This window comes from Dendroctonus ponderosae, unplaced genomic scaffold (assembly GCF_020466585.1).
Source record: "Dendroctonus ponderosae isolate FM_Combo_2020 unplaced genomic scaffold, Dpon_F_20191213v2 Dpon_F_20191213_1, whole genome shotgun sequence".
NCBI lineage: Eukaryota > Metazoa > Arthropoda > Insecta > Coleoptera > Curculionidae > Dendroctonus > Dendroctonus ponderosae.
In genome coordinates this window covers 47552506-47569707 of record NW_026017110.1, presented here as the reverse complement: position 1 = coordinate 47569707, position 17202 = coordinate 47552506, and the positions used below count along the sequence as shown (strand labels likewise).

General features: G+C 38.5%; 3 protein-coding genes across 3 annotated transcripts in view; 2 read left to right on the top strand and 1 right to left on the bottom strand.

Annotated features, from left to right (window-relative positions):
- LOC109533166 overlaps positions 1–10228 on the top strand; it is a gene marked incomplete in the record, with an annotated part of 23629 nt that extends 13401 nt beyond the window's left edge. Inside the window, 1 exon segment of the mRNA XM_019898417.2 lies at positions 6606–10228. Coding sequence (XP_019753976.1) covers positions 6606–8010 — 1405 coding nt within the window.
- A 1458-nt stretch (positions 10229–11686) lies between these two features.
- LOC109533165 (peptidyl-prolyl cis-trans isomerase) lies at positions 11687–13210 on the bottom strand. Its single transcript, XM_019898416.1, has 3 exons — positions 12769–13210; positions 12142–12446; positions 11687–12079 (listed from the first exon to the last, which is right to left on the bottom strand). The coding sequence occupies exons 1-3, from the start codon at positions 12955–12957 to the stop codon at positions 11959–11961; spliced, it is 615 nt and encodes a 204-aa protein (XP_019753975.1). The 5' UTR covers positions 12958–13210; the 3' UTR covers positions 11687–11958.
- Positions 13211–13287: 77 nt separating this feature from the next.
- Positions 13288–16796, top strand: LOC109533164 (SCY1-like protein 2). The gene is made up of 5 exons (XM_048663794.1): positions 13288–13819; positions 13976–14596; positions 14652–14857; positions 14907–15209; positions 15272–16796. Exons 1-5 carry the CDS (start codon positions 13681–13683, stop codon positions 16475–16477), a joined length of 2475 nt encoding a protein of 824 aa, XP_048519751.1. The 5' UTR covers positions 13288–13680; the 3' UTR covers positions 16478–16796.
- The last annotated feature ends 406 nt before the right edge of the window (positions 16797–17202 follow it).

Genomic DNA, 17202 nt, shown 5'->3' with positions numbered 1-17202 from the left:
TTTTAGAAAAACTGATGATGGTGGAAAAATACACCGAAACGTATTTTAATTGATAAATAAAGACAATAAATGACTGAAACCCAGGAATTAATTTTAATTTCTAATACCAAAAATATTTTTTTTACCGCAAAGTTAAAGGTTTAGACGCCAAACTGAATAGATTTAATGCAACTCAAGACGACATTAAACGAAACAATGTTCATCCGAAGTTTTTTCGGTCCACAATACAAAAAATTGACTTCAGACTCAGAGTTGCATCCTTGAATGCCAAAATTGGATTGTGAAAGTAAGTCGTTTTTTTTCAGACTAAAAATAAAATAAGTTTTGGTATTAAACACAAAGTAAACTAAAAAGGGTATCGTTAAATAGCAAAATGGAATTTTCACCTAAAAGGTAACAAAAATCGTTTTTAACTAATAAGTTTAGAGTAACAACTTATCCAATTCAACATTAACTTTTGGATTTTTAACCCAAAGATGCGACTTCAAGTGGCGACTTTCAATGAGAATTTTCGAAGCTTATCGAAGAAGTAGAACTTTAAACGTAGAACAAAGTCAAATTTATCGAATTCAGGACACCGCTTTCAAATAAAACCATTCAATTCCAATGTTTAAGATGAAATGTAAATATTAAATGTAAAAATCCGGCTTCATATTCCAAATCTCCGCTTTCAATGGTTTTACCTAAAATGGAACGTTATTATGTATATAACAGGAAACGCTCAAATTTGATGTTCTAAATTTCGTCTTTCAGCACTATTTATACAGACTGAAACCATCGTTTTCAATGAAAAATATTCAATTCCAATTTTTATCGTCAAATACCTACATTAAATACAAATTTGGGCTTCAAACTCAAAAGTTTACATTTCAAAGACAACGTTAGATCTTCGGCATAAATTTCATACTTTGATGGTCAAGTTGGGGCAATTTATCCAGACTAAATGTTTAACGTAAAATATCTACATTAAATACAAAATCCGGCATCAATCTCAAACATTAACCCTTCAAAGACAATTTTCAATTTTCAAACAGTGGATTTTTCTGAGTCTGCAAACGATAATTTCCGATGCATTTTCGACATTGAAGTTTTTTTCCAAAGTTCAAACTATTTTGAAAGAATGCAAAAAATGTTGGTTTGAAGTTCATGTTTGCGCAAAATATCCAGTTTAAAAAAGACATTTTGACCTCAAAATCCACTTAAGTGCTTGAATTTGCTTGAAGGAGCGTTTTGCTAACAGAACTAAATTAAATCTTTCGAGGTTCATAATTCCTCCACTTCTTGATATCTTGCTCCTTCTCGCTGTTGGATTTTAAAATTTTTCACATGTCTGTCCTATTAAAGCCAAGAAAAATGTTAAAGGACAGAAGCTGAGTGGAAGTGCCTTAATTTCCCAGCGTAATCAGAAAAAGTTCCAGTTTACGACTTTGTCTTGGGCAAATATCGAGTTGATTTGACGGAGTTTTTTGCCTTTTTCAGCAAACTTTCGAACCAATTACTCAATAGGGAGAATTCGGCAAAATTTCCCGACCAATATCAATACAAATATTGGGCACGTGGGACAAATATATTCGGTATTCGTGCAATGTTTGAATAATTATAGATTTTCTCAGTTTCATTCCCAAGTTTTGAAACTTTTGAATTGTAAATTTAACTTGGCTTTAAATGCATGCTTGGAACTTTTTTGTTGACTCAAACCGTGAACTTTAGTAGCTGGAAGAAATTTAATTTTAAACAGACAATTCTGTGTTGTAGCACTAAATTTCGGTTTCAGCCGCAAATTTTTTTCGATTTCTTCAAGTGTACAATTGGACTTAAGACGTAATTGCTTTAAACACGTAACTTCCAGTTCAACCGCAGGCTCCGCCGTTTAAAGACAAATTTCGACTTAGAAATTTTAGTCGCTGCTTCCAATAACTTCCAGAATTAAATCCAAAGAAGATTTATTTCGTTTAAATTCGAAGTTTAGACTTGTAAAGGCAATTTAAAATCAAAATAAACTCGTTTGGGTTCATTATAAGCATTTTTTCAAGCTGCACTCGAAAACGCGAGTTTAATTTTTTTTACAATGTTTAATACTTTAGACATTAAATTCCTTTTTTTTTCAAAACCGTTTGGTTTTGAAGGTTTAACGAAACAACTTTGTATTTTTAGGTTTTTCGACATTTATCGGTAAAAACGTTCAATTTTAATTTTAAGTGGAAAACTTCATTCAAAATGTCCTTTTTGGATAAGAAAATGTACTGGATTTTTAACGTAGAGTTGGAAAGTTAAATATAATATTTAGTCGTTTTCGATCAGGCCTGAAATATCAATTTAAACAAAAATTTAAGGTCTCTTTTGCTGCTTAAAATTAAACTTTTAAACGTAAAATTCGGTCAATTTCAACTTTGTTTTTTCAAGTTAAACCTGAGGTTTTGACCTTAAATCTAAATTGCTCCTTTAGACTCAAAAAATGAGTCTTTGGGTGCTTTACGGAAAGTTTGTACTTTGAACGTAAGATCATGTTAATTTAATCAGTCTCAAAACATTGTTTTCATGGGAAAACATTATACTAAAAATACAACACATACAACTAAAAGGGAAAATTTCTGCTTAAAACTGTCAATTTTTAGTTTCAGTACCAAAATTAACTTTTTTTGTACAAAGGCTTTAGGCGCCAGAGGAAGACATGATTCGAAGAACTATCAAATTTCAAAGTTCTTGAGAGTTTTTCGTTGTAGAAAATTAGATTTTCACAAAAACAATACAAATATTCAAATGTTGAATCTGATGTTTCGATGTTAAATCCAAAAATGCGACTTTGGACTCAATCTTGGGTTTTTGAATGGCAAAATTCGACGTTTCGCGCAAAGTTCGTGTTTTGGATATATTCTGAAGTAAATTTAATCAGACTCAAAACATTATTTTTAAATGAAGACGTTCAATTGAAAATTTAATTTCCAAGGCCAAAAATATTGTTTTGCCGCAAAGTTACAGGTTTAGACCCCCAACTGAACAGATTTAATCCAACTCAAGACATGGCTTTAAACGAAAAAAATCCAAAGTTGTACATATTTTGTTGGGTCTAAAATACAAAAAATTGACATCAGACGCAGAGTTGCATCATGAATACCAAAATTGGATTGTCAAATTGAGTCGATTTTCGTTCGCTTCCCCCAAAAAAAAATCAGTTTTCAGACTTAAAATAAAATAAGTTTTGGTATTAAACGCAAATCCTGAGTTTAAACTAAAAAGGGTATCGTTAAATGACAAAATGGAATTTTCACCTGAAAGGTAACAAAAATAGTTTTTAACTAATAAGTTTAGAGTAACAACTTATCCAATTCAACATTAACTCTTTTGGATTTTTAACCCAAAGATGCGAGTTAAACTGGCGACTTTCAATGAGAACCTCCCAAGCTTATCGAAGAAGTAGGACTTTAAATGTAGAATAAAGTGAAATTAATCAGATTCAGAAGTTCATTTCCAATGTTTAAGATGAAATATCAATATTAAATGTAAAAACCCGGCTTCATATTCCAAATCTCCGCTTTCAATGGTTTTACCTAAAATGGAACGTTATTACGTAGTTAAGCAGTCCTTTTCAACATAAAACGTTGAAATTTGTGGCTCCAAATTTCGTCTTTCAGTGCAATTTTTCGGCTTCATAGATAAAATATCGATATTCCATACAAAATCCAGCAAAAAATATAAATAAATATCCTTAAACCATCGTTTTCAATAAAAAAATGTTCAATTTCAATGTTTAGCGACAAATACCTATATTAAATAGAAATTTGGGCTTCAAACACAAAAGTTTACCTTTCAAAGGCAAAGTTAGATCTTCAGCATAAATTGGATACTTTGATGGCCAAGTTGGGGCAATTTATCCAGACTAAATGTTGTAAATGTGTAAGTATTAAATTCGGCTTCAATAACAAAAATTTACCCTTTAAACTAATTTTTTGACTTTCAGTAAGGTTTAATGGAAAAACTGAGTAAATGTATCAAGACCTAAACACCGTTTTCAGACAAACACGGTCAATTTAAATTAGTTAAGGTTCAATCAAAATTCTATCTTCTAATCTGAATTTCCGAAGCGTTTTCCACATTGAAGTGTTTTTTCCAAAGTCAAAACTATTTTTAATAGAATTCAAAAAAATTCGGTCTAAAGTTCATGTTTGGGAAAATTACCACTGAAATTTCGAGCTTGAACCTGCAAAGTAGTTCAAAATATCTGGTTTAAAAGAGACATTTTGACCTCAAAATCCACTTAAGTGACTAGAGAATAATCTACTTTAAGAGTTGAAATAATTTGAACTTCTGAATGAATTATAACAATTAACATAAAACGTTTGAAATTCCCTGAAAAACGCTGCTCCATCAACGTTTTAAATTCCAATTTTCCTGTCGATTAAGGTTGCTTGTTCATCCCGCGAATATTCCGGAATTCATTGACCATCTATTACACCGGCATCGCATTTAATACATCCGTAAAAGGATTAACTTCCAGCTGAGTTACCAACCGGCCAATATCCTGGATATGGAGCATACATTGGAATATTTAAATTATTTGCCGGGAGTAGGTAAACCAGGCGACAAAACGATACTCCCGAGGGAAGAGATTGGGCCCCTCCTCCAAGCGACCTGAACGGGAAAATCGATTTTTAATCACCTTATTGAATCGTCTCATATGTGACGGTTTAATTTCCACCCACTTTCCAATGCGTTTCAGCTCATTGGCGAGAAATTCTACAGTTGTAATGGCACTTTTAATTAGGTTTTATGTTGGGCCCCGTAGGGGTTTTCTTTGATGTTTCGTCTGTGAACTATTTATTTCTTATTTTAAAATTGCTTTGTTGAAAAACGGAATTTTACGGTTTTCACATCATGTCGGTCAACACGTTGCCAATTTCCCAGCTAAAAGGCTCTGTAAATAGCAATTTAGTGTTGGCCATTATCAAGGGAGAACCGCGCTACGCTATATGCTGAAACTAAATAGTTGCTTTGTGCTAAGAGCGACTAAAAGCTGCGTCAGCTTTCAACGGGAATATTCCAGCTGAAAGCTGATAAACTGGCTAAAACACGAAATTCTGGCAACTTAATGACACTTTGGCAAATGAAAATGAGAAACAACGAGGTATATTACGGGTCTGATGAAGATTCGAAAAGTTTACCAATAATAAAATTGCCGACTGAAACGCAGCCTCGCAGCAGTTTATACAAACATTTTAAATTAAAATAAAACACAATTTATCCAGAGGATCCATAATTTAAATCATCCAGCTCGCTCTTCGCTACCTTTCGCGATATTACCAGAAAATTCGTTTTCTCAAGCCAACTCGCAAAGTAATTAATGAGGCCAGTGTCTTGTTGCACAACAATGGGCCATTAAATGGGCCTCTGTTTGGCTTTATTGTTCGGGAAGAGATAACTTCAACGGTGCAAAAGAAGCCACATATGTAGGCCTAATTTCGAAGCTTGATGAACAAACATAAGAAGGAAAATAGACATAAATGTGTATTTAAATAATTTGCTTCTAGGCCTGGAAATCCAATTTTCGACTTTTAAGTAGTTGTTTCATTCAAAGTTTGCATTGCATTTTCTGAGGTGTTTTGCTTCAAGGCTTTCACTGGACACTGAAAAACACTGTTTTTCTTGGGCCAATATTTTCAAGTCTGCTTGGGGCTTAAAAATAGCGGAAACGTTGGCCACGTTCAAAGTATCAAATGATAAAGATTTCAATATTTATTTTTGAAGTAAGAAGTTGTACATTTCAGCAGAAAAACTTTAAAAGGCATTTTGGTTGCCAACTGAAAGAAGCATTCAAAAATTATTTTTAGTTGCATAAAAACCATTGGTAGTATTTTTATCTGGAAAGTATCAAATGCTAAATATGACGAAAATTTTCCCGGACAATGCAACGGTTTCTATATTTTGAAAAAAAGCTGCGCATTTCCGCATAAGACGGCAAAATGATTGGTTCCATAGGTTCCATTGTAGCCATAGGCGTGCATGTTTTTTTTTCTGCAAAATATCCAATCTTGCGGTAGTTTTTCCGGACAATACAACAGAGATTTAATTTTTTTATTCAAATACTGTGCTTTTTGTCAAATCATCCCAAAGACCTTTTTTGTTGCCCACTGAATCTAAAACTGAAATATAATTTTTACTGGCAAAAAAACCATTTGCTCGGTTTGATTTTTATCTGGAAAGTATCAAATGCTAAATCTTGCAGTAGTTTTCTCGGATAATACAACGGTTTTAATTTTTCTAATCAGTAAATGTGCCTCTTTTTGCAAAAAAAAATAAGTTATTTTCCGTTCTCAAGCAAATACGAGAGCAAAATACAATGTGAAACAACAAAGCAAAATGTATGTTTATTGTTTATAGAAAAGAGATGAAATATAGCAGTTTTTCCATAATTTTAATGGAGAGCCGAAAGCGGAGCGATTGTTGAACGTAATTTTTCGTTTTTTTGAAGATATTTTAATTTTGTATTTTTCAGTGCTTCCTGTTTGTAATTCGTCTACTCTTTTGAACTGTTCGTTTTTCTCTATTTTTTATGTGTTTCTAGCACCAGAAAAGATCGCAGCACTTATAACATTTCCCTTCGATTTCAGCCGCCCAAGCATGCGTAGATCATCAGTGGCCCGCCTGCAGTCGCAAACCTCAGAGCCGCAGATCGTAATCGAAGATCAGGAAAATGAAGAAGAGGCCCAGAAAACCAGCAGCTCCCAGCACAGTTCCGAGGATGGATCGCCCACCATGAACCCCTACCTGCTCTCCCCATATGCGCGCGACATTAGAAAGCACTCCCTTCCAACTCCCCAATGTAGCGGAATAACCGCGAGCCAAATCCGAAGACTTTCTGATCGGGGGGACGCCTCCCCAGGCCCCCGGCAAGCCGAGTTCCTGGCAACGCTGTCGCAGGCTCCTCAAGTATCTCCTGGAGGGCGGCGACATTCAGTGGTCACCATCTCCAAAGTTCCCCCTGCATTTTTCGGAGGTGGAAGAAATCGCCGAGAATCGGTAGCCGCTTTCCCCACAAGTTTTCCGCCCCGGATCTTACCGAATCGTAGGGAATCCATTGCATGCCCCCCATCGACTGAGTCGCGTGGCAGCGTCCATAATCTACAGCTGGATATAATGGACGACATTGTACAGGCGAGGAAAGTACGAATGAAAGTGTGGAACACGAGCAGCGAAAAACTGTGCGAAGTCCAGCCATTGGACGAGGCGTCTGGCAGTGCGCAACGATATACAAATTCCGGACGAAGATTTTCGGATTTCATTGGAACCACGCTTCCTCCTATTCCAAGCTCGACTAAGCGCAGAGCTTCAGAACTGCCGCCCCTACCAAGCGCAAGTAAGATTAAGTCCGGCATTGTTTGCACTAATACTGATCTGATATCTATTTTGTCTTCTCTTTCCACGTCCGCTATGGAAATCAATCAGTGGGAGAGGGAAGTGCAGAGCCCGACTCTTCCAACGCAACTGAGGACAGCTAGAACAAAGGGCAAACGCCCCCAGCTGAAAAGCTGCAGATCCAATAGCTTTGATGTATCAGTGCTGCAGAAGTTGGAGAATTCATTGCCGATTAGAAAACTGGACACCGGCACCAAGCCTCAACCACAAACCCCTTCAAATTGGTTCGCCAATAGACACCAACCCAGAACCGGGCGCTTAAACGAGAAGACGTTGCTCTTGGAGAACCTGAGCAAGAAGGTTGTGCGGAAGGAACCAGCCAAAGTCCTCTGGGACGAAAGAAGCGGCTCCTTAGTGGACGCACAGGCTCTAGGCACTGCCATAGAAGGATTCCTCAAGAAATCCTCTCCAGATTCTCCAGGCCCCAAAGAAGCCCCTTCGCCTATTAAGGGCAGCAAATTAACTGAGCGCGTGATGGGGGCTGCTAATAGAGTGCTGAGCGTCGCTAATAGAGCGAATTGGTTCTCCAAGGGCGAAGACGACTCAGATCAGTGCGATTCGTCCATTTGCGCCACCCTCAAGGATCTTTTCGTTAAGTAACTGGAAGTTTTACGTTTTGCTAACAACACGATGCGGATGACGACTTGGAAAAGGAACGACTTAAGGCCGAGCGCTCGTGTGAGTTGGAAATTTGTGAAATGGGACCGTTAGATTGATTTCCTCAGAAGTTTGCATGTATTAGAAAGAGAGGCAAGGACCTCCTTGTCGATTTTCATCTCTTTCTAATATGCACACTTGCAGATTTTCCTTGTCGCGCTCATGCAGGTTTTAATAAAGTTCCTTAAATGCTGATTTTACTTAGAATGGGCAGACAGTCCAGATTTTCGTGGCGTTAAATATCTGACTCAGTCGAAGGCCTTAATAAACTCAGAGAACTCAGAACAGAGAAAAAACTGTCCTGGGCCAACTTTTCGGCTTTATTTTAGCAATCATCAGCCCTCTGGAAGTGAACAGTGTCTAGATGGTGGTTTGTACCCAGAAACAAATTAAGATTCAATTTGACAGGCGATATTCTGGCGATAGCCTATTTCTTCTAGCGTCCTGATGATGGCTAAATTATAGTCGAAATATTGGCGAAACCTTATACACACAAATTATTTTTTTTCTAAAAGTTCAGGTAAAATTGGACTTTTCCTGTAACTGACTATCGAAGTTGTGTTGATCCAACAACATCATCTGCGAAATCAACTAGTTTGGAAGGGTTTTTGCATTCAATCCACTACCCAAGACTTGACACAACAAACGTTAATTCCGCTTTGTCTTGTAGCTATTTCCACTTCAATTATGTCTTTTTCCATAGCATTTCATGTTATTTTTTAATCTTAATTTATATTCTCCTGGCTTTCAGTTTTACAACCAACACTTCTTCACCGCGAAAGCTCATACATTTAAAAAAAATTAAAATAAATAGCTGTATGAAAGTGCCATTGAGTAAATCTGGATTATCTCGCACCATTCCTCACTGAAGCTCACCATTGCCCCAAATACTAACGGAAACCAAAGCAAATGTTGAAATACGTAATTTACTAGAAACTAGGACAACTTTCTGGTTTCGGCACTGAAATCCAGCTTATCCTAATCCAGGTTTTATCCAAGACTGTGAAATATGAACATCGTAAATCTCGACTTGCTTCCACTGTACAACCCAGTCCGAATATTACTCCAGACTCGCGTTTGGTCTGATAACTGAATTAAGCGTCTTTTGTGACTGAGTGGAACAGAGCAGTGCGTCAGAAAGAGATCAAAGCCTTCTTGGCGGATTTTCGTTTCTTTCTAACATGAACTCTTGCTACTTTTTCTTGTTCCGCTCATACAACATCAAACGTTGATTCATCACTCCAGTATGCAATTGAAAACAATCTTTGACGCATATCCATAAACGAAAACGCATTTTTCTTCACTCAGCCCGAAATGTATCCAGCTAAATCGAGCAGTTTTGAGTTATTTTCATGTAAATCATACAAAGCGCTCATTAGGCTTGATTGAAATTTTGTGTAAATTAAAAAATGTAAATTTGCTTTTCATATCGGAGATTATACAGGGTGTTAAGCTAAGAGCTGAGAAACTGATGTGTAAAATACATAGAAATTATTTTGTAGATTGGACTAAATAGTTTTAAAAAAAACCTAATCAATCTGTTGGAGTTTGGGTTAGTTCTCAAAGACTGGCGGTTTCACCATTTTAAACCACATTCGCACAAAACAAACTATAAAGGGTAGAAATTCAAACAGTAAAATTTTGCTACCGAACCTGAATCCAACTTTATTAAGTCAGGACCGGGTTTGTGGTAGAAACATCAGGAAATCAAATGGAGCTGTTTCATAATGTACAGGGTGCTGCAGTGTAGAAAACGATTTACTTATACGATGCGACACCCTGTAACAATCCATATTAGTGAATATTTAAAATTGTATTTGTTTGTTTAGTTTTGAATATTTGTACAGTAATTATGGTGATTTTATAATCAACTTCGCAGGTCGAAGTAAACTGTTTAGACGAATTTTCAGTCAGAATTTATATTTGGACCATGTTTTATTAGTGACTGTATAATAGACAATCCCCCGTATTTATAGAGATAGTATTTTAGTCAATATACAGGGTGTCCCGTAAGCACATGATCAAAAGGGTACTGCTATATTGTTTGGATCAAAATAAGACGATCTGACATAACTTTTATTAACACAAAACGTCGGACTCCTCTGCAATTGATGGTCAAAATTCTCCAAAAAAATTATCTTTTTTGAAAAATCCGGAGAATGATTCGATGTATTTTGGTGAAACTCGCTGTGAATTTCTTCTTATGTAAGACTCATATTTTGATGAAACAATCGAGTTAGCCGTTTTGGACAAGTGGTGAATTCTTGAGTGTCGTGGTACAAAAACTACCAGAACTTTTTATTTGGTGGACGGAATCAACTCATTTTTTTTTTGGTTGATGCACTAATAATTTATTCACAATTGTCTGCTCTTTGTAAAGTCTTGTAGCATTCAGTTTTTGCCCAAAAAAAAATGTCTCTTTTCCTGCCACAACAATGTTGAACGTTAACTGCAAATATGCGCCGGGTAAACGCGTACGCTTTCACGCAAGTTGTCTTCGCAAAACCCTAATACCTTGACCATGTCGGTCGCTTCTTCATTAGAAAAGGTCAATCAAAACAAATTTGTGAGATTGATTAACAATTATTTTATACCTCGTATCACGATATGCGCAGTTAATGTTAACATTGTTAAGTGGCAAGAAAACAATTTTTTTTCGCAAAAACTATGCTTGCGACAAGATTTAACAAAGCGCCCAAAATTGTGAATAAATTATTAGTGCATCAACCAAAAAAAATTAGTTGGTTCCGTCCACCAAAGAAAAAGTTCTGGTAGTCTTTGTACCACGACACTCAAGAATTTACCACTTGTCCAAAACGGCTGAACTCGATTGTTTCATCAAAATATGAGTTTCACATAAAAACAAATTCACAGCTAGTTTCACTGAAATACATCGTACTATTCTCCCGATATTTCACAAAAGGCATTTTTTTTAAGAACTTTGACCAACAATAGCAGAGCCAGACATTTGTTGTTAATAAAAGTTATTCATCATATATATAACGATACTAATCATTATCAAAGAATATCGCAGTATCCTTTTGATCATGTGCTTACGGGACACTCTGTATAGGTAGAATACAAGAGGAGCTATTCTAGTGTATTACGCAAATGTATTAGTCAACATTTCTTGTTTGCAGGTGAATTGGACGCATATTTGCCAATACACTGGCAATAGAAAAGTAAGATCTTGTATTGTAAAATTGAACGTCAAAAGCTGCAATTCTAAACGATGTATATTTTCTTGGATATTGAATAATTAAAGTATATCTGGATGTTGTATTTTTAGAGAATATTACGTGTTACTATCTACTTATTAAATGTTTAAAAAGAGCAACCTATTTCACCAAACAATCAGTGTTTTTAACCGTACCTACCTTGATGTACATATGATTTGTTTATCTATGTTACATCTTTATCTTGAATGTTAATAAATGTTTCATAAAATAGTCAGCGTTTTATATCGAATTTGTCGCCTAAAGCGCTTTGCGGTTGAGTCTAATGAATTTTTTGAGCACGCGAGCATTGAATTAATAAATCAAGCAACTGTTTGCCTAATCGATGAAGGAGAACCAGGACAAGGAGCTAGCTGCGCTAGAAGGATCGTTGAACAAGTCGGTTAATTTAATGTTGTATTTATTAACACCTTGACGCGAACCAATGGTAAAAAAAATTAAATGCAAACGTTTATCACTAGAATAAAAACGCAAACAGCGTCAATCAGATCACATTGACTGATGTTAAACTAACGGAAAATCCTTGTTACTATGCACCTAATTAGATCTAGAGATTATTTCGGTAAACTGAATGGTTAAAGTCGGTGTTACTTGAACTTGAAAAGTGGAAAGGTACTCAATAGGTGCATCCTTTCACGGTATACAAATTGGACATTTACAATTGGCCGCAGTCAGCAACAACGATTTTCTTGTTGGCTTTGCCTGACTGGGAGCCCATGGCCTCGATTTTCTTCACTACATCCATGCCTTCCACCACTGAACCAAACACCACATGCCTGGGGACAAAACATCAATTAGTCAAGGTTCCAATGGCTTAACCACGGCGTTTGAGCCTTACCTATTGTCTAACCAGGACGTTTTAACTGTGGTGATGAAGAACTGGGATCCATTGGTATCAGGACCGGCATTAGCCATGGACATCACTCCAGGTCCAGTGTGCTTCAGGGTGAAGTTCTCATCCTCGAACTTGTTGCCGTAGATGGACTTCCCGCCGGTGCCATTGTGGGCGGTGAAGTCGCCCCCTTGGCACATGAAGTTGGGGATGACTCGGTGGAAAGTGGAGCCCTTGTAGCCGAACCCCTTTTCGCCAGTACAAAGGGCGCGGAAGTTCTCAGCGGTTTTGGGCACCACATCGGGACGGAGCTGTAAAAAAAATCATACAATAATCGCGGAAAATTCCATATAAGGTTAGGGGCAGCCTTGAAAGAACACCGGTTCCTCATATGAATCATAGGTGGGATCCATTGAAGCGTAACTAGCTGACCGGATTTTTGCCGGCTGAATGTCCAAACCACCAAGCTTAGGAGGATTTGACGCCGATAACGAGGAAAAAGCAGTCGGAAGTTGCCTTTGAGGCACCTTTCCACTGTGGGCAGCCGGTGACTTGCACTAAGCATGGTGGTTGGCCGAATGTGATTGTAAAAACGAGTAAAAATCGCGGAAAATCTGCACGTGCTCCACTCACCTCGATAACAATCCGTCCCTGGGGCTGACCGTCGGCGGTCATGTCGAAGAAAACCTTTGGAAGGGCCATTTTCGAGCAGAAATTCCTTAAAACTGAAGTAGCAAAACCAAAGTGCAAACGCGAGCACTGACCTGAGAATGGGCTTTGGAAAGAAACGACGGCGCGGCGAGAGAGAGCGACGAGGGCCATTTTATCGGAAGTACTGCGTGAGTCAATGTGGAGATTTTTCCAATATTTTCCGTGACTTTATCGCCAACTAGCAAAAAAACATGCGACTCTGTCGAGCTTTTAACTGCTTGGTTAATACACAAGGCCCCCCTCCTGGAAATTTCTAGGAAAATTGAAATTTTCTATTATTAAACCTGAGATAGACAGTAAAGCAGATTGACATGGGGCCGGAAGTTTAACTGTTTGAAAGCAGCCGCGCAGGCTGGGACGCTCCAGCTCAAGGCATGCCTAATGGAAAATCCCCATAAATAACAATTAACGTCAACACAATTCAATTAAATCATCCATAAAATTAGAAAATCTCCAGTGGAAATTACTCCGTTTTTAAGCAGAGAACTCGAGGCTTTATCATAAATCGAGGTTATAAATCAAGGCAAAGGTTAAATATAGAGTTGTTTTCTGATTTTGGAAAAGTATCCTGGTTTCAAAAATTTTGTATTAATTAGAGCACAGAGCCCAGAACAGTTTCCACTAACTAATTTTTACTCAATTTCCACCCCACCCCTAACTAAATCACTTAAAACCTCAAAATTTTCCCAATGTATCGCGCTCTCTTAGCATTGTAAGGCCGACGAAGACAGTAGAATTTAGTGTCAAAACGCCAGTGACGTTTGTTTTGGTTTGACATCACAACCTCTGACCACAACAACAAACTTTCTGGACACTTTCCATTAAAGAGAAATAATGGACAAGTTTAACAAGTATTTGTACCAGGTGAGCAGCTCGGTAAGCCAGACAGTGTCGCAATTATCAGGAGTGTTGCCAGGTAATCCCGTAACCAGGGAATATGAGTCCTCAGCCCACATTGCTTCCGCTGGTCCTGGTAAGTGCAATTTACTTAGTTCCTGCCTTTTCTGGCTGTTTTCAAGGTTGATCCATTTGGGAGACTTGGAAATTGATCAAGCATCCTATTCTTGAATGTACATGCAATGAACGACTAACAACATAAGTCAATAATATATCTTTGGCTTATTTTCAGGCCTTCTATGGAAAATCTACAAAGGCACGAAGCGATCAACCAAGCAGGATGCATCAATCTTTGTATTCGAAAAGCGGCAGCTGGAGAAATTTAACAAAAACGATCGAGAATTGGTGCTGGAGAGCTTAAAGCACGGAGTGCAGCAATTGACGAAAATCCGACACCCACAAGTATTAACAGTGCAGCATCCGCTCGAAGAAAGCAGGGATAGCATCGCGTTTGCCACTGAGCCGGTTTTTGCGAGTCTGGCAAACATTTTGGGTGAAACGACCAACATGCCCCAACCAGCCAACATGTCCGACTACAAGTTCTTTGATATAGAGATCAAGTATGGGCTGCTGCAGATATCTGAAGGCCTGCAGTTTTTGCACAACGATGTCAAGCTGCTGCACAAAAACATGACTCCGGAGAGTATTGTCATAAACGCTTCGGGGGTTTGGAAGCTTTTCGGCTTGGACTTTTGCGTGCATAACATCAATCCTCCGAACCAAGCGACTAATTTTCCTTTCGAAGACTATTCTCCTACTGTTCCCATTGTTTGTCAGCCTAGCTTGAATTATTTGGCGCCTGAGTGCGTTTTGAGGCAAAGCCATTCTACTGCCAGCGACATGTTTTCCTTAGGTAAACCACAACATCCAAATAATCCACCTGATTCACTACTAAACATTGATTTAAGGAATGTTGGTCTACGCCTTACATTCCCCTGGGAAACAATGTCTGTCTCCCGTTAGGGATTTGCAGCAGTTCAAATTGCGGGCCCAACAACTGAAGATTTTGAGCACTGCGAAACTGCAAGCCATCCCAGAGGAGCTGAGAGAGTTTGTTAAACTCCTTCTCAATGTTACTCCGGAGATACGACCGGATGCCCACCAGTTTATCAAGGTATTTTTAAAACATCATTTCCATTAAAGCGTCTACTTTCTTGTTCTAGATTCCTTACTTCGACGATGTGGGCGTGAAAACCCTCACTTACCTGGACTCGCTGCTCCAGTGGGACAATTTGCAAAAATCCCAGTTCTACAAAGGGCTGCCAGACGCTCTTTCGCAGCTTCCCCATCGGGTTAAACTCCAAAGGGTTTTGGCCTGCTTGGTTAGAGATTTAGGGCAGCCCACCATGGTGCCTTTCATTCTCCCCAGCATCTTTGACATTGCAAAGAGCTGCTCAAAGGAGGAGTATACGGAGCATGTGCTTCCGCACTTGAAACCTCTGATGAAACTCATCGACCCCATTCAGGTAGCTTTTGCAGTTCCGTTGCCTTTTGCGCTGATTCTAATTGCATCGGTTTGTTTGCGCAGATTCTCCTGATAATGCTGCAGCAAATGCAGCTTCTATTGAAGCTCACTCCTGCTGAGGATGTGCAGCAACATGTTCTCCCTATGTTGTATCGCGGCTTGGATTCGGATTCGCCACAAATCCACGAATTGTGCTTGTCGGTGCTGCCAACATTTGCGGGATTGTTGGATCATGCCAATGTGAAGAACAGTCTGCTGCCTAGAATTAAAAAGCTGTGCCTCAGCACCTCAACGTTAAGTGTGCGCGTGAATTGCCTTTTATGTGTCGGAAAGCTGCTGGAGCATCTGGACAAGTGGCTAGTAGTGGACGAGATCCTGCCCTTTTTGCCCCAGATTCCCTCCAGAGAACCCGCAGTCCTAATGGGCATTTTGGGCATCTACAAGATCGCAATGAACCATAAAAAGCTGGGAATCAGCAAGGAAATTCTGGCGACCAGAATATTGCCATTTTTGATCCCGCTTTGCATAGAAAACGGCTTGAGTTTGGCGCAATTTGGGGCGATCACATCGCTAGTGAAGGAAATGTTCCAAGCTGTCGAAAGCGAGCATCGCACTAAACTGCAGCAGTTGAATTCGGTAAAAGATGAACAAAAGTTGTTGAAGTCCTCGATGGCTTCCGTATCCATTGCAAAACCAGTGGAGCTTGATGAAGCTTTCAGTGATTTGGACTTGCGGAATGGCAGTGAAAGTGCAACAGAACCCAAGTTGAGTATGGAGCAGAAGCGGGCAATGACCAGGCAGCAGGAAAGTGTGAAATTGATGGGAAATCAGGGGGCGATTGAGCCCCAAAGAATCACCAGCCCTCCTAGAAGCCAGCCCAAGGACTTAACTGCGAGTTTATTGAGCGATTTTGCTGGTAGCTTCCAGCCTAACAATAACAGCATGTCGCCAGCTTTCAGCCAAACAACTGGTGGAAATATCAATTCTAGTCCGTATCTGGGAATGGCAAGTTTCAACACAAGCTTCAACGGAAATCCAGCTCCTCTAAGCCCATGGGGGGGCACGCAAAACACCTTAGCAAAGCCGCAGAATCACCAGGATTGGTCGGCTTTGGATAATCTGCTGCCTTCCAAAGGAAACAGTACGAAAAGTCCGATGAATCAAATGAAAGGCAGTTCGCATGTTCCTTTGATGCCTCAACCTTCCCCTGCTAGTAGCAGTAACAATAATCAGTTGAGTAAAAGCGATTTGTTAGATTTTCTTAGTTAAGGAGCGGCAAAAGGCTGACGAGGTTTTAGTTTAATGTTATCGATGTGCACATTTACTTAAGTGAGAACGTAATTTATTTATTTATTTAGAGACGATTGTCAGTCCAAATCAACTGCAAATAGATGCTTAATTTAATTTGAAATAAATTAGTAGAAAATCAATATTACTAGCTAAGGAGACCAATAGATGGACATTTTGCTTGTGTAGTTTTTTCCACTACTTTTACAGTTTAATGTTTTTACTCAAGAAGTATTTGGGGTAAACCATGTAACATTCCAGTTTATTAGAGTTTGTAAATATACGAGAATTGACTATTAAACCATGTGTATTTCTCTTTGGAGTTGCGGGGCTCAGAATGCCATTCTGAGCCGCATTGTAAAACTAGGAGGAAACTTTGAGGGTTTAAAGACTGACGCCAATTTCATTCAGCAAGGGAAATAGTTTCTTCACAATTCCAGCAGTTTCGTTTCGTTTCGTTTCAGCTCTTAGAGTTTCGTCCGTAAAACCGCCATCATTAGGTGATTAACCACTTATTCGAGAAATCCTATCCCAATCGATCCTAGAAGTATGTATTCACCGTTTCTCCATGTTTCTTAGCGACCAAACTGACCATATCTGACCACTCTGAACCCTCACGTACTTTTACACACATTTCCATACGGAAGAAACACGCGATCCCCTGGGCCCTTTAACTGCTATTACCGGCTTTGTGTGTTTTCCTGGGA

What these genes read in the sequence shown, in the direction of transcription:
- LOC109533164 (XM_048663794.1), top strand. Translation starts at nt 13,681, where the DNA reads ATGGACAAGTTTAACAAGTATTTGTACCAGGTGAGCAGCTCGGTAAGC. An exon ending in CAGCGACATGTTTTCCTTAG is followed by an intron (nt 14,597 to 14,651) that starts GTAAACCACAAC and finishes CATTGATTTAAG; the next exon opens with GAATGTTGGTCTACGCCTTA. An exon ending in ATGCCCACCAGTTTATCAAG is followed by an intron (nt 14,858 to 14,906) that starts GTATTTTTAAAA and finishes TTCTTGTTCTAG; the next exon opens with ATTCCTTACTTCGACGATGT.
- LOC109533165 (XM_019898416.1), bottom strand. Translation starts at nt 12,957, where the DNA reads ATGGCCCTCGTCGCTCTCTCTCGCCGCGCCGTCGTTTCTTTCCAAAGC. An exon ending in AGGGACGGATTGTTATCGAG is followed by an intron (nt 12,447 to 12,768) that starts GTGAGTGGAGCA and finishes TTTTTTTTACAG; the next exon opens with CTCCGTCCCGATGTGGTGCC. An exon ending in ACGTCCTGGTTAGACAATAG is followed by an intron (nt 12,080 to 12,141) that starts GTAAGGCTCAAA and finishes TTTTGTCCCCAG; the next exon opens with GCATGTGGTGTTTGGTTCAG.